This window comes from Loxodonta africana, chromosome 11 (genome assembly GCF_030014295.1).
Source record: "Loxodonta africana isolate mLoxAfr1 chromosome 11, mLoxAfr1.hap2, whole genome shotgun sequence".
NCBI lineage: Eukaryota > Metazoa > Chordata > Mammalia > Proboscidea > Elephantidae > Loxodonta > Loxodonta africana.
Genome location: NC_087352.1, coordinates 56,834,180 through 56,848,650, shown reverse-complemented (window position 1 = coordinate 56,848,650; position 14,471 = coordinate 56,834,180). Strand labels below are relative to the sequence as shown.

Sequence of the window (14,471 nt, the reverse complement as noted above, 5' to 3'; positions counted from 1 at the left end):
TAGGGGAACTTTAAGAAGCCAAAAACAAATAGAAATCAGAGAAACTGTTCTCAATCCTAGCCAGGCACTTAAGGTTATATCCAGATTAATGACTTGGTCAGTTGAGTACAGACTTTGTGATTTCCAAAGCCAGTTGATAAAATCTTTAAGGGCTAAAATTAGACTGGGAAAATATGGGAACTAGTGAAAGTTGAATGAAGGCTTAAAATGTTTCAACAGACTTCCTTTCAACAACAGTTATGTTTTATAGTAAGAAAATTTAGTACATAGGCTTAAAATAATTTCTAAGACCTTTTAGGTGACTTATTGATGTTAAATTGAGTTAATAGATATTTGTCATAATTTAAGCTTATATACTTTTGCTTTTTATGCCACAAGAGAAAGAATATATACATATATATGTTTGGGTCTGCTAATGAGTGAGTTCATTTTTGCCATCAGGAGGGATACACCGTAAGAGGTATACAACAAAGACAACATTTAAGAGATTTATTAAAAAGAAATTTATTGGATATGGTCAAAAGTTTTATCTGTCTAACTAAAGTTTAATGGTTTAATTTATGGAAATTTTAGCAGCTTAAAATATAAAGCAAAGAATGGGGTTTCTCGCTGTTAAAATAACAAACTTTTCTTTGATTTCTGAGTTGAAAAGTCAATTTATTCTTTGTATAATTTGCCTGGAAGACAAAGGTTCGGTCTTTCACTAGAATAAGATTCCTGAGTTGAAAACCAAGCTACACGAGCTTAAGGAAAAAAAAAAAAAAGGCTAAGGTTTTTGCTTTAAGATCTCTGGTTAAATAACTTAAGTATTGGTTCACAATGACCTATAATAAAGTCCTCACAACTTTGAAACTTCATGGAAGGCCACAAAAACCTTTTATAAAGGAAAAGGACTAAAAAGTTTTATTTAATAAATTACATGGCATGTGTTGTCAAAATCAAGAGAAGCGCCTGATTCTCTTTGGGTTAAAATTTATGTTAGTATTTCCTCTTGTGTTTTTTGCCTAATATTAGATAGCAAACGCATAACATTATGCCATAATTTTGTTATTATTTCTTAATTGCTAACTTGATTGCAACCTAAGCAAAGGCAATGGTTTGATTGGGGAATTCACAACATTTACGTATGAAGCTTTTTAAAAATTTTTTAAAAATTACTATTCAGGTATTTAGAGATCTGATAATCTTGGTACATTCTTGGTATATCCTGACTATATGGTATTATGCCTCAAGATTAGTATGTATTATATCTGAAGCTCTTTAAAAATACATTTAATGGTTATATTTTAAAATGTTTTTATCTAATTTTTTTTTAGTTGATTTTATGTGGCCTTTTTTTTATGATATGCTTGTAATTAATGTCTATCAGGTTTTCACTATAAGAGTATTATTTTTTTAAGTTAATCATGGCCATATTAAGTTTTGTCATCTGCAGATAGGTTTTTACTTTGCTGATTTGTGAAAACGTTTGACCAAAATATCTCAACAGAAAGATGGTCTATGCTGGACTTAAGAAAAAGGACTGTGACTAGACTGGATAAAATTTCCAGAACGCTTACGTAAAAGCTGATGAGTTCACAGACTGCAGCTGATCCAGAATCACGTGGAACAGAAGTTAACTACGTAAGACTGAGTAGAGGAATACTATGGGTTTATGTGGGAACATTGCTGATGTCTTAAGGTCTTTCTTTCTGTATATAAGGAACCGTTTTTGTTTCTCCTAAATTATTTAACTAATGGGTTTAGATACTGTAACTTTTGAATTAGAAGTTCTTCTCTCATAAAAATAGTTTTGTGACACCTGCTTCTGAGAAAGTGACCCATAACTGTTAACAGGTAGACCAAGGATGGGCAGCTTGCCCTTAAGAAGTTCGCTAATATGTTTTAAACAGATTAACCAAAGATTTCCAATAGGAGAGGTCCTTTGTATATCATCGTTTTAAACATGTATTTTCTAATGAAAACCTGGTTGTCACAAGTGAATTTTTCTATACCTTCCATTTCTTCTAGACAAATTTTGTGTGTGGTGGATCCACCTATACTGGTTTTAAATGATCCCTTTCCAATTGACAGTGACTTTATGCAGGCAATCTCTTGCTTAGATTCCTGGTGAATGCATGGGCAACACACTTTGAGAATTTTAAGATTACCTGTAGATATTCATAGTAATGATGCTAGTAAATATTGAAAAGGTAATGTTAAATTGTTACATACGATACAATGAGAGTCGAAAAGAAACCCATTGATCCAACACTCAGGGTATGGTTGGTAGCTTTAATTCCTAGTTATGGTACAGCTGAATAGGGGAAATCTTTAAGAAATTTATCAATCACTGTGGAACAAATAACAGACGAAGTTGCTAATGAGATAAAAAGCACAACAGTAATCTCTGACCTCATCAGCCAAGGTGACATGAGATAACAAAATAGCCTTAGATTTTTTATTAGCCCAAGAAAGTGTAGTCTGAGCTGTTGCAAATATCTCTTATTGCATTTGGATAAATAACGCAGAAATAGAACAGGATATACATAGAATTAGACAGCAAGCTACTTCGTTACCAGGTGGAAACCCCAGGTTTTTGCTCTGCATGACTTGTATCAGCCAGTAAACAAGAGACCAAGGTTGCAGAATAGGAAAGGTGTCTTTATTTCATTGTACTGGGAAATGGAGTCAGTCGAAGCTGCTGCTGCCAAGACTTCTTGCCCAGGATAGGCAGGCAAGTTACTTTTATTTATTTTTTATTTTTTAAAACAAGCTTTGACCAGTTTTATTAAAGAAAAAAATTACATGATTTATTTTTCACCAGTCTGTTCTGGCATGCTTTTAATGATATCAGAATCACCTGGATCAATGATAGCCAGAGTGCATACTTTGTAGTATTTTCCACACACTGGGCCCAATTCAATATTATTGCCACTGTAATGATGGACACCAGTTTTGACCAACATGGCACAGTACTCTATTTCAGGTTTCCTCAAGGCCAAGCAGTTGTTGGTGAAGATGACCAGTTTTGCTCTGCCTTGCCTGATCATCTTCAGAGTCTGCTTGTACCCCAGAACGTATTTTCCAGTTTTCATAACAAGTTGGAGCTTAGAGTTGATCGACTCCAGTGACTTTTTTGTCTTCTTTGCAGCCAACATCTTCCTGCCTTAGGTGCTAGAGAGCCCCCAACCAAGAGCAGCCATCCTAGACGGCTGCGGAGGGAGAAAGGTCAGGCAAGTTACTTTTAAAGGGGTTTGCAAGTAGGGAGTTCATACAAGTTACGTCAGCAACATTCTTAATCATACTGCGCAGGCGCAATGGGGTTTACATATACCCTGCAAGCAAAAGCAGGATTCAAATGCAAGCTGGGGGCAGGGGGGTGGCGAGGGGGAGACCAGCAAAGGAAATAATTTTTCAATACAACATGGTAGGGGCAGAAGCCAGGTAAAGAATACAGCACTGTGGGGGCTCTCTCTCAAAACCAAACCCGTTGCTGTTGAGTGGATTCCAACTCATAGTGACCCTATATAACTGCCTCATAGGATTTCCAAGGCTGTCTTTACAGAAGCTGACTACCACATCCTTTTCCCACAGAGTGGCTGGTGAGTTTGAACCAAAGACCTCTCAGTTAGCAGCCCAGTGCTTAACCATTGCGCCTTGCTGCCCCAATAAATCTAGGATTTGTTTTCTAAAAAAAAGTAGTGACTAGATATTGGGAGGTGACTAGCAACCTCTGCTACACAGAGGAACCAAAACAGACAGTCTCTGCTTTTATAGTATGTTTAATCTAGTGGAGGGAATCAAACATCAATCAAATAACCACAAAAATTGTAAAATTGCACACTGTAGTAAATGAGGTAAAGAAAAAGTTTGTTGGGTTCTAGGAACATACAATTAAAGGACATGACCTAGTCTTGCAGTCAGAGAAGGCTCCTCTGAGGAAGTGTGAAGTGAGACTGGAGAAGTAAGCAGAGGTCAGCCATGCAGAACCTTGCTGTCTATGTTAAGGATTTTAATCTTTATCTAAAATAAAGCCCTGCCATTGAAGGGTTACAAGCAGGGTATCAGGTGACATTATCACCCTCATAGTTAAGAGCTCAGCTGCTAACCAAAAGGTCAGTAGTTTGAATCCACCAGCTGCTCCTTGGAAAACCTATGGGGCAGTTCTACTCTGTCCTATAGGGTTGCTATGGTTCGGAATCAACTTGATGGCAATGGGTTTGGTTTTTGGTTTTTATGATTATGTTTTGAAAAGATCTCTCTGACAGCTCTGTGCAGAATGTGCTAAAGAAGATGGAGAGTGGATGTGAGTGGGAGGCTACACATCAGCAGAGGGACTGCTCACAAAGGGGTACCTGCCAGGGCAGGTCTAGGCCAACACAGCATCAGCAACCATAGATGTTCAGCCCTGTTCAGAGCAGTCAGAGTACACCGGTGCCAGCCCATTTTGGAAACTGGCAACGGTCAATGATGGGGCTGCTCAGGGTTGCACTCTTAGCCTCATTCTGTTCAATGCAAGTAGAAGGAAGAGCCTACAGCCACAGGAGAAGAAGGTCTGTGTTGAGGAGTTCGGGTCATATATTACTTATCTACATCTCCCAAGGCATAGCAGTACAGTGAACCTGGAGGATGGGCAACCCAACAGCCATTCTTTCCACCTTGTTCCTGCCAAGAGAATGCTGGTTTATTCTATCGCATAGTGAAAATCCTCTAAACTTCTAGAAGGTAAGTCCCTCCTCTAGCCCCGGGGGATAATTCATGGCTACTGTAAAACAGAGTAACCCCATACCTCTTCCTAGGTACTTCCCAGCTTTTCTGTAGCTAGGGGTGAACTTGTGACTCAATGAGGTGAAAGGGGGGCTTCTGTGAATGGTTGTCAACTTCATAATAAGAGATGTTAGAGGATTATTCCTCTTCTTTCATGCATGGGGCACTGAAGTGAGGATGTCATGTTTAAAACTGCAGCAGCATCTTTCGACTATGAGGCTGCAAGCTCAAGGACCAAAAGCCCATGGCAGAGCAGAAGGATAGATTCTTTCTATCTAGGCTGTTGATGACATTATGGAGCCATTGCACCCTGTCTGGAGCTATCTCCCTCCAGATTTCTTATAATGCAAGATAGTTATATGCATCTGTTCCTTAAGTAAACGTTATGCTAGTATTCTTTTACTTGCAGCCAAATGCATCCTAATACACTTGATAAATGTTGCATTGAATCGAATAAACTAACTTTAGCTCAGCTCTGCAATTAACCTTGAGTAATTCTAGCGCTCAGCTGCCGACTGAAAAGATCAGCCGTTTGAACCCAGCTGAGGCTCTGTGGGAGAAAAAACTTGGTGATCTTCTCCTGTAAAGATTACAGCCTAAGGAAATCCTGTGGGGCAGCTCTACTCCATCACATGGCGTTACTATGGGTTGAAAATCAACTCAGTGGCACCTAACAACAACAACCCTGGACAAATCATTTCACCTCTCAGTTCTCAGTTTTTCCTCCTCAAAATTGAGCTGGTAATGATAACCAACTCTTATGGTATGTTCTGAGAAAGAAATGAGATAATACGCATAAATACATTTTGTGAGCTCTTGCACACAGTGGGAGCCCTGGTGATACAGTGGTTAAGAGCTACAGTGAGCTACGGCTCCTAACCAAAAGATCAGCAGTTTAAATCCACCAGCCTCTCCTTGGAAACCCTGTGAGGTAGTTCTACTACGGCCTATATGGTCTCAATGAGACAGAATTGACTCGACAGCAATTTTTTTTTTTTTTTAAAGTACAGTGTGAGCCCTGGTGGCATAGTGGTTAAGAGTTTGGCTGTTAACCAAAAGTTCAGTTTGAATCCACCACCCGTTCCTTGGAAACCCTATGGAGCAGTTCTCCTCTGTCCTGTAGGGTCTCTGTGTGTAGGAATCGACTGGACGGCAATGGGGTTTAAAGTATAGTGCAAATGCCAAGAATAAAAGATTAGAATACTGTTGTCTGTTGTACTTCTTAAATGCATGTAGCAGTCAATTTTCTCATTGACATTCTATTCACCAAAATAACCAAAAACCTTTACCATCAAGTCGATTCTGACTCATAGCAACCCTATAGGTCAGATAGAATTGCCCCATAGAGTTTTCAAGCAGTGCCTGGTGGATTTGAACTGTCAACCTTAGCACTTAACCACTATGCCACCAGGGTTTCCATTTAATACAAATTGCAGAATGCAGAGCTTCCCCACTCTTGAGATTCAATAAAGCTATTTTTAGTTTGTTTGGGGGAAAAATGTAGTCTATAAACATGTTAATCTTTCCTAAATTAACTGTCATGCAAAAAAAAAAGAAGTTGCTTTGCACTGATGTATTGGAACTAAAATGCTCTTTGAAATCAGAAAGACCTATATTTGAATCCTGTACTTTCACTTATTAGTTTTGTGACCGAGAATAATACCTACATTATCATGTGCACAGACTTGAGAAAGATGATTCAGAAAGTTCCAACTCTCCTCACACCCCTGGCCCTTGCCTATCACACGCAACTCTATTTACCCTTTCCTAGCTAACCCCTCCACTGGAGGGAAAGTTGCTAATCTTGGTCAGAGCCCTTGGCTAATCAGGGTCCAGGAAGTCATTTGGCCACATTTTGTTAGTGGACAGAGACACTGCATGCCAACATGTCACTGCCTTGTATGGTAACTGCTTTGCTCTTTGGTACTCACAAGACATAGACTTTTCTCTACCTCCTTCATGTATGCAGTGAAAGAAGTCTAAGATGGCCACCAAGGATATCCTCCTCCTGATAGTCATGCCAATGCATAATCTCATCGCCTTGAGTGTGGGCTAGACCTGGTGACTTGTTTATTATTTTTTAGCAGCTTTATTGAGATATAATTTACACACCATACAATTCACCATATAAAGTATACAATTCAATGGTTTTTAGTATATCCAAAGATATGTGTAACCATCTCTTCAGTTAATTTTAGAACATTTTGATCACCTCAAAAAGAAACCATGTGCCCTTTAGTTATCAATCTCCTATCTCCGGAGGAATGAGAGGGTAGTCTCCCTTTTCCCAGGCCTCCCCAGCATGTGGGCACAAAAGAAGCTGTGCTAATGTTAACACCTGAGTTTTGGGCTCACAGTTATCATTTACATGACTGTGGCATTTCCAGTGTACCTCATTTAGCTCTAAAAAAAAAAATTTTTTTTTTTTTTTTTTATGTTTGAGGTGTGCCTCAGGCCAGGTTGGCTGTTGCCTCCTCAGAGATCCCCAGCCCTCAAGCCACTTGAGGGCAGTGTCTCACCACTGCAGCTGCTGCTGGCCCTGCTCGCCAGAGCACTGGCACTCCCCACCCCCTGGTTAGGCTACTACTTCCTAGGTTCCCAAAACTGCAAAGCCTTTAGATGTCAACACTGCTGTCTGTGTTACCTTCCCTGCTAGATCCACTCTGCATTCCAGGTGGAAATTTCCAACCCAGTTCCATCCTGGCTGTGGCTCTGAGGCCAACCAGCAACAATGCTTGTGCTCCAAGTCTCATGCTTCTCATGAAAACAACTCCTCACGGTCCTCTCCTATAGTAGTCTCTCCCTCTTGGACTTACAACTTCCCCACACACTGGCAATTCCCTCCAAGCACTTCAACTGGTACAAAGCATGTCTGGAAGTTACTGCCCCCGCCAGTTTGTTAGATACAACCAGATTCTGAATACCTGTCATAAGGTATCAGGTACACTGGGAGCATCGTATTACAGTAATGCTGGGAAATGGAAGTTTTCTTCAGGGCAAGGACTTCCTAACTATTTGTGATTTGGAATGGCATTGTTCCTCCTGCGGCCATATTATTAGTGGTACAAGAAGTATACATGGGTTAGCCTTTTGGCTCCTTGAGTGGCACCATAGTGGTCAGCAAGAACAAACACCTTACAAAAGCTGGCAAAAAAAGGAGCCAAGAACAAAGTGGTTGATCCATTTTCTAAGAGAGACTGGTATGATGTGAAAGCACCAGCTATGTTCATTGTAAGAAATATTGAGAAAACACTAGTCACAAGGACTCAAGGAACCAAAATTGCATCTCATGGCCTCAAGAGTTGTGTTAATGAAGTGAGCCTTGCTGACCTGCAAAACGATGACATTTCATTTAGAAAATTCAAGCTAATTATTGAGGCCGTTCAGGGCAAAAACTGCCTCACCAGCTTCCATGGCATGGATCTTACTCACGACAAAATGTGCTCCATGATCAAAAAATGGCAGACTATGATTGAAGTTCAAGTTGATATCAAGACTAGCAGTGGTTGGTTACTTGCTTTGTCTGTTCTGTGTTGGTTTTACTAAAAAATGCAACAATCAGATTTGGAAGACCACTTATGCTTAGCACCAACAGGTCCTCCAAATCTGCAAGAAAATGATGGAAATCATGACCTGAGAGGTGCAGACAAATGACTTGAAAGAAGTGGTCAATAAATTGATTCCAGACAGCACTGGGAAAGACACAGAAAAGGCTTGCCAATCTATTTATCCTCTCCATGATGTGTTCGTTAGAAAAGTAAAAATGCTGAAGAAGCCCAAGTTTGAGTTGGGAAAACTCATGGAGCTTCACGGTGAAAGAAGTAATTCTGGAAAAGCTACTGGAGATAAGACAGGGGCTAAAGTTGCACTAGGTGATGTCTATGAGACACAAGTTCAAGAATTTGTTTAGAATTCAGCTTTCAATGGTGACAAATAAAAGATCTTATTTGTGCAAAAAAAAAGCATATATGGGTGAAGAGGACTAAAATTCTTGAACAAGTTGTGTATGTTTGTGTGTGTGAGATGTTGACCCATATATACCTTAGTGCAAGATTACAATGGTAGCCCCTACCAGCTTTATTTTTTTCCCTTCTGAAAATTCTAGCGCATCTGAGGGTCAAGGTTGGGAGTAGATCATGGTGGGATAGTTAAGAACAGTAACAAGTTTCCAGAGCACCTGGATGGAACTTTGGAATTTACCTTTAAGGAGATTCTATGCTAGACACAGAAGCTGTGGTGGGGACCAGCTTCCAACCAGAAGAAAATTCAATGTTCAGGTAAGCGAATAACTATAGTTGGACAAATAACTATGTCAGCAAGATGTCCAGATAGTTAACTGAAAATTTCTTGATTTTTTTCCCTAGTCTTCTAAATACATCTAAACCTTTCCCTTCAACTATTCTAGGAGGCAGTTTCTCTACTCTCACAATGAGCCAACTCAATTAAAAAATTAATGAATGAGCCTGCATGAAGGGGTGGAAGGAAAGAACAATGAGCAAGGGTTGGGAGACCAGGGCTACAAGTTTTGCTGCTAAGTATTTGGGGGACATAGTACAAGTTAGGTATTCTGTGCCTCAATTTTCTCACCATTAAAATGAGGATAAAATTAAATGTTCCTTAAGGCAACTTCCTATGAGAATATTCTCTATGGATACTTTCTCCTTCCCCTCCTCCCCTCCCTCTCCTATTTCCCTCCTCTTGCCCTCATTCCCTTTCCTTTCTCCCTGACTCTTCTTTTTCCTTTTCTCTTATAACTGTTGTTTTTATTCCCAGAACTTTACACAGGCTCTTTTATTTTCATCACCAGGCCATTTGTGCCAGCAAGTGTGATGCAAATAAAGTTAGACAGGATTTTGGTTCTGACTGAATAAGAATTGCTCTACTTGAAATAAAAAAAAAAACAACTTAGTCCCTCTCTAAACTGATTCTATTCAAAGTTTCTTGGCTTCTGAATTTAAAGAACAAGTTGTTCTTGTGGGAGGTTAATTATAAAAAGTTCTGTCCACCCTTCACCATTAGTGACTGACATTTTCACTTGGAGAGTCAGTTCCCAGTTTGCACATTTCTGACAGTCCCCAGAAACGTGCAAACTGGGAACTGACTCTCCAAGTTAGGGTTCCCCCCTACTAGTAGATCAGTAAGCCCCAATTTCAAAATGACCTATGAAGTCAAATCTATCTGCTGATATGAGTTAAGAATTCTCAGAAATTTCTAGTATTTTCTGGTATATACACACACATACAAAGCTTTGATCATTGCTGTCAAAACAGACTGGAATTAGCAACTCAAACTTTCTAAATGGGTCTCTGTTGCTTATGGAAATCAGTGGTGGTGATCAGGTGGTGAAATTGGGAAGAATAGGAAAAGCCACAAATTGCTTACTTTAATGCCAGAAGCCCGAGACAAAAAACCCAAAACCCATTGCCATTGAGTCCAAATCCTAGTGACCCTAGAGGACAGAGTAGAACTGCCCCCATAGTGTTTCCAAGGCTGAAATCTTTACAAATGCAGACTGCCACATCTTTCTCCTGCAGAACAGCTGATGGGTTTGAACTACTAACCTTTTGTTTACCAGCCAAGTGCTTGGCCACTGTGCCACCAGAGCTCCTTGAAGCCCAAGATAGGTGAAGAGAAGCTAAAAGAGCACCTAGTTGTCAAGATGAATTACCTCACAGGCAGGTAACATTGTCATACCACTAATAGCTGACACTGTTGATGTCCCATCCTGGACTACCTCTGAGTATTCGTGTAACTAAGGTGAATAATTCCAGCACACTGCTGGCCTCCCACCTCAAACACCCATGCCTCTTTTCTTCTGTAAGCGAAATCTTTTTTCTGGCATCACTGGACATAACTTGGCTGCCCTTGAGCACAACTCAGAAAGGGCAGGGGGTGAGCTAATGCCCCCAGAGACAACTCTCAACGACGAGGGATGCGAGTCAGTATATAAATGCTGCAAGTCCTCGGTCCTCCAAGGAGAAGACCTGAAGACCATGGTACACATAGTTTCTCAGAGAGTCTCCAGCAGGACTGAGCCTAGTTGCCTACTGCTAGAGCCCACTCATTAGGGCTCCCTTATACGGGCTTTTTGCTTCCCTGTCTCACTTGCCCCATTTCCTCACTTGTGCTTTCTGTATTCACCTTCCAAATAAATGACTTAAACACAAGTCCCTGCCTCAACATCTGCTTTTCTGGGAACTGAGTCCTTAAGAGTTCATGAAGAACACTGGAAATGCTTAAAAACTGCAGATGGGCTAGTTTTGCCCAGCTTTCAAAAGCGAGAGTGTATACGTTGTTGCTGCACAGTAAACAGCCTCAAAACCTCAGTGGCTTACAACAACACATTTTATTTGTTTTTCTCAGTCACAGGTTTGTGGGTCAACTGGGGCAGCTCTGCTTCAGGCTGTGAGTCTGGCTCAGTTCTGCTCCCTGGGTCTCTCATTCTCTTTGTACCAGTAGCCTTGGGATAGGTGATTTTCATGGTGAATGGCAGGGATGCATGGAGTCCCTGGGTGGTGCAAACAGTTAAGTGCTCCGCTATTACCCACCCAGAGGCACCTTGGAAGATAGTTTTTGTTAGGTACCGTCAAGTTGGTTCTGACTCACAGCCACCATATGTACAACAGAATGAAATACTACCCAGTCCTGTACCATCCTCGCAATGTTTAAACCCATCGTGGCAGCCATTGTGTCAATCCATCTTGTTGAGGGGCTTCCTCTTTTTCTCTGACCCTCTTCTTTACCAAGCATGATGTCCCTCTCCAGGAACTGATCCCTCCTGATAACATGTCCGAAGTATGTAAGATGAAGTCTTGCTACCCTCCCTTCTAGAAGCATTCTGGCTATCCTTCTCCCAAGACAGATTTGTTCTTTCTTCTGGCAGTCCGTGGTATATTCAGTATTCTTCACCAACACATAATTCAAAGGTATCAATTCTTCTCCAGTCTTCCTTATTCACTGTCCAATTTTCACATGCTATGAGGCAATTGAGAACACCATGGCTTGGATCTGGTGCACCTTAATCCTCAAAGTGACATCTTTGCTTTTTAACACTAAAGAGGTCTTGAGAAATGCCAAATGTGTTCTTCTCTTTTGGTTTTCTAACTCCAGGTCTTTGCACATTTCATTATAATACTTTACTTTGTCTTCTTGAGCCACCCTTTGAAATCTGTTCAGCTCTTTTACTTCATCATTTCTTCCATTTGCTTCAGCTACTGTACATTCAAGAGCAAGTTTCAGAGTCTCTTCTGACATCCATTTTGGTCTTTTCTTTTCTGTCTTTTTAATGACCTGTTTTGCTTTCTTCATTATGCTATCCTTGATGTCATTCCACAACTCATCTGGTTTTCGGTCATTAGTGTTCAATGTTTCACATCTATTCTTGTGATGGTCTCTAAATTCAAGTGGAATATACTCAGGTGATACTTTGGCTTTTATGGACTTGCTCTAATTTTCTTCAACTTCAACTTGCATATGAGCAATTGATAATTTTTTCTACAGTTGGCCTCTGCCTTGTTTTGATTGATGATATTGAGTTTGTCTGTCATCTCTTTCCACAGATGTAGTCTATTTGATTCCTGTGTATTTCACTGAGCAAGGTCTACGTGTATAGTTGCTGTTACAGCCTTGAAAACCCTATGGAGCAGGGAGTTGGAATTGACTGTACAGCAACTAACAACAACATGAGGGGCAAGTGGACACATAATTGCTCTTAAAGTCTCAACTTGCCCTCAGCACACTGACTTTTCTGCCTGCCTTCCTCTCACTGGCTAGAGCAGCCACATAGCCACACCCAACATCAATGCCTTGGGGAAACAGAATATTCTCATTTCTGTGGGAGTCCTGCACTGTCATACAGCAAATGGCATGGACATATTATTCCAATACTGGGAAGTAGTGAATTATTAACAGTAATCCAATGTAAAAAATTCTGGAAAATACAGGCAAGTAAGTGTGTGTTGATACTGAGTAAATTCCAAAAGGGATTTTTCATGAATGGTTCCTGGGTACTTAGGTAAGGAAATGATGGCTACAAGGGACCAGAATAACTCCTTTGAAAATAAATCATGTCTATATTTTTTTCTTATCTAATTTCAGATCTTCCTCCCCCACCCCAAATTTACTTAATAGCTAAATCAAGGGAATACAGTAGTTACACTTTAGGTGAATTTCAGAAAAGCACTTTAAATTTTTTTCTGTGATATTTTTAAAGAAAAGAAGGAGAAATACAGATCTCATATAATAGAGTGGTAGATAACCTTGCAGATATTTACACAACTATTCCCAAATACTTTAATGACTAGGTCATGTGTCAGCCTGGAAGGGCATTTTTAACAGCATGTTACAGAAGTCTGCCTTTAGCCCTGTCCTAGCCACCATTCATATCCGTGATTTGGGTAAGAGTGATGAAAACACAAGAATTAGAAATAAAAACAAAAAACTTGAGATTTAACAGGAATAAATGCCAACTACTCTAGACATTTTTTTTTAAAAAACACCAAACAGACAAAAACAGGATGAAAACCCCCATAAAAACGACATGGGAGAAAGAAAAAAAAAAACTTTAAAATGCTACTAGAGATCATAAAGGAAGACTTGATTAGAGGGAAGATGTGACTAATCCTGACACAGGAAAACTCAGTGGTATAAAAATGTCAATGCTCCCTCAATTGATACATATTTTAACAAATGAGTTTAACTCTTTCGTATTTTGGGAAATTACCAATACTTCGGATTTCCTTCTACCTGTTCCTTTGATCAGGAAGGAGTATGTGGAAGTTGCCAAGTATTGGCAATATCCTATTTGTGGCTTTGGATGGTGTGTTATGTTTTATGCCTTCCCAATCACAACCTCCCTCCTCCTCTCCCCAGAGTAGCCACTATCTCAACTTTTGTAGTAATCAATTCCTAGCACTTAGTTTGCACTTAGGAATAAAACAGTTTAGTTTTGCCTGTTTTGATCTTAACATAAATGAAATTAAAAAGTATTCTTTTGCTCAACATTGTTTTTAAGATTCATCCGTGCTGTAGGCCTGTCGCTAAAGTTTATTGCTGTTTAATATGCCGTTATTTAAATACGATGCAATGTTTTTTCTGTTTTACTGTTGATAAATGAATATTTTGTTGTTTCCAGTTTTTTAATATTAAGAACACTGATACTGATGAAAAACATTGGAAACAGTAATGATCGTTGTACAACCTTGTGAGTATAATTAATGTCACTGAATTGTACATGTAAAAATGGTTGAAATGGTGAATTTTTTTGTTAAATATATTTTACCACTCACCAAAAAAGAACATCACTACTATGACTCTTCTTATTTATGTGTCTTGGTGCATATGTACTCTAGTTTCCTTTAGGTGTATATCTAGGAGCTAAATTCCTGGGTTAATCATCAATTTTAGTACATAACAGCGTTATTGTTAATTTTTTGTGTAAACTTGGCTAGGCAATGATTCTCAGTAGTTTGGCAAACACTACATAATAACCTTCCATTTTGTGATCTGATATGGGCAGCCGATCAGTTAAAAGGAATTTCCTTGGGGGTGTGGCCTACCTCCAGTGTATAAATGGATGTTCTGGCAAAGCTTGCTCTCTTTCTCTACCCTGCACTCTTTTCATCACCAGACCTCCAGTTCTTAATACTTAAGCCTTTAGAAGTCTCTGGCCTGCCGCCTGACCTGCAGATTTTGAATTCATCAGCCCCTGCAACCACGTGAGC

At 39.7% G+C, this 14,471-nt stretch overlaps 1 protein-coding gene and 1 pseudogene across 1 annotated transcript; one reads left to right on the top strand and one right to left on the bottom strand.

The window, feature by feature from the left end:
• Positions 1–2,766: 2,766 nt before the first annotated feature.
• LOC100660947 (large ribosomal subunit protein eL30-like) lies at positions 2,767–3,140 on the bottom strand. Its single transcript, XM_003406298.4, has one exon. It carries the CDS (start codon positions 3,138–3,140, stop codon positions 2,793–2,795), a length of 348 nt encoding a protein of 115 aa, XP_003406346.2. The 3' UTR covers positions 2,767–2,792.
• A 3,593-nt stretch (positions 3,141–6,733) lies between these two features.
• On the top strand, positions 6,734–8,782 carry LOC100668710 (small ribosomal subunit protein eS1-like; annotated as a pseudogene).
• Positions 8,783–14,471: the final 5,689 nt, after the last annotated feature.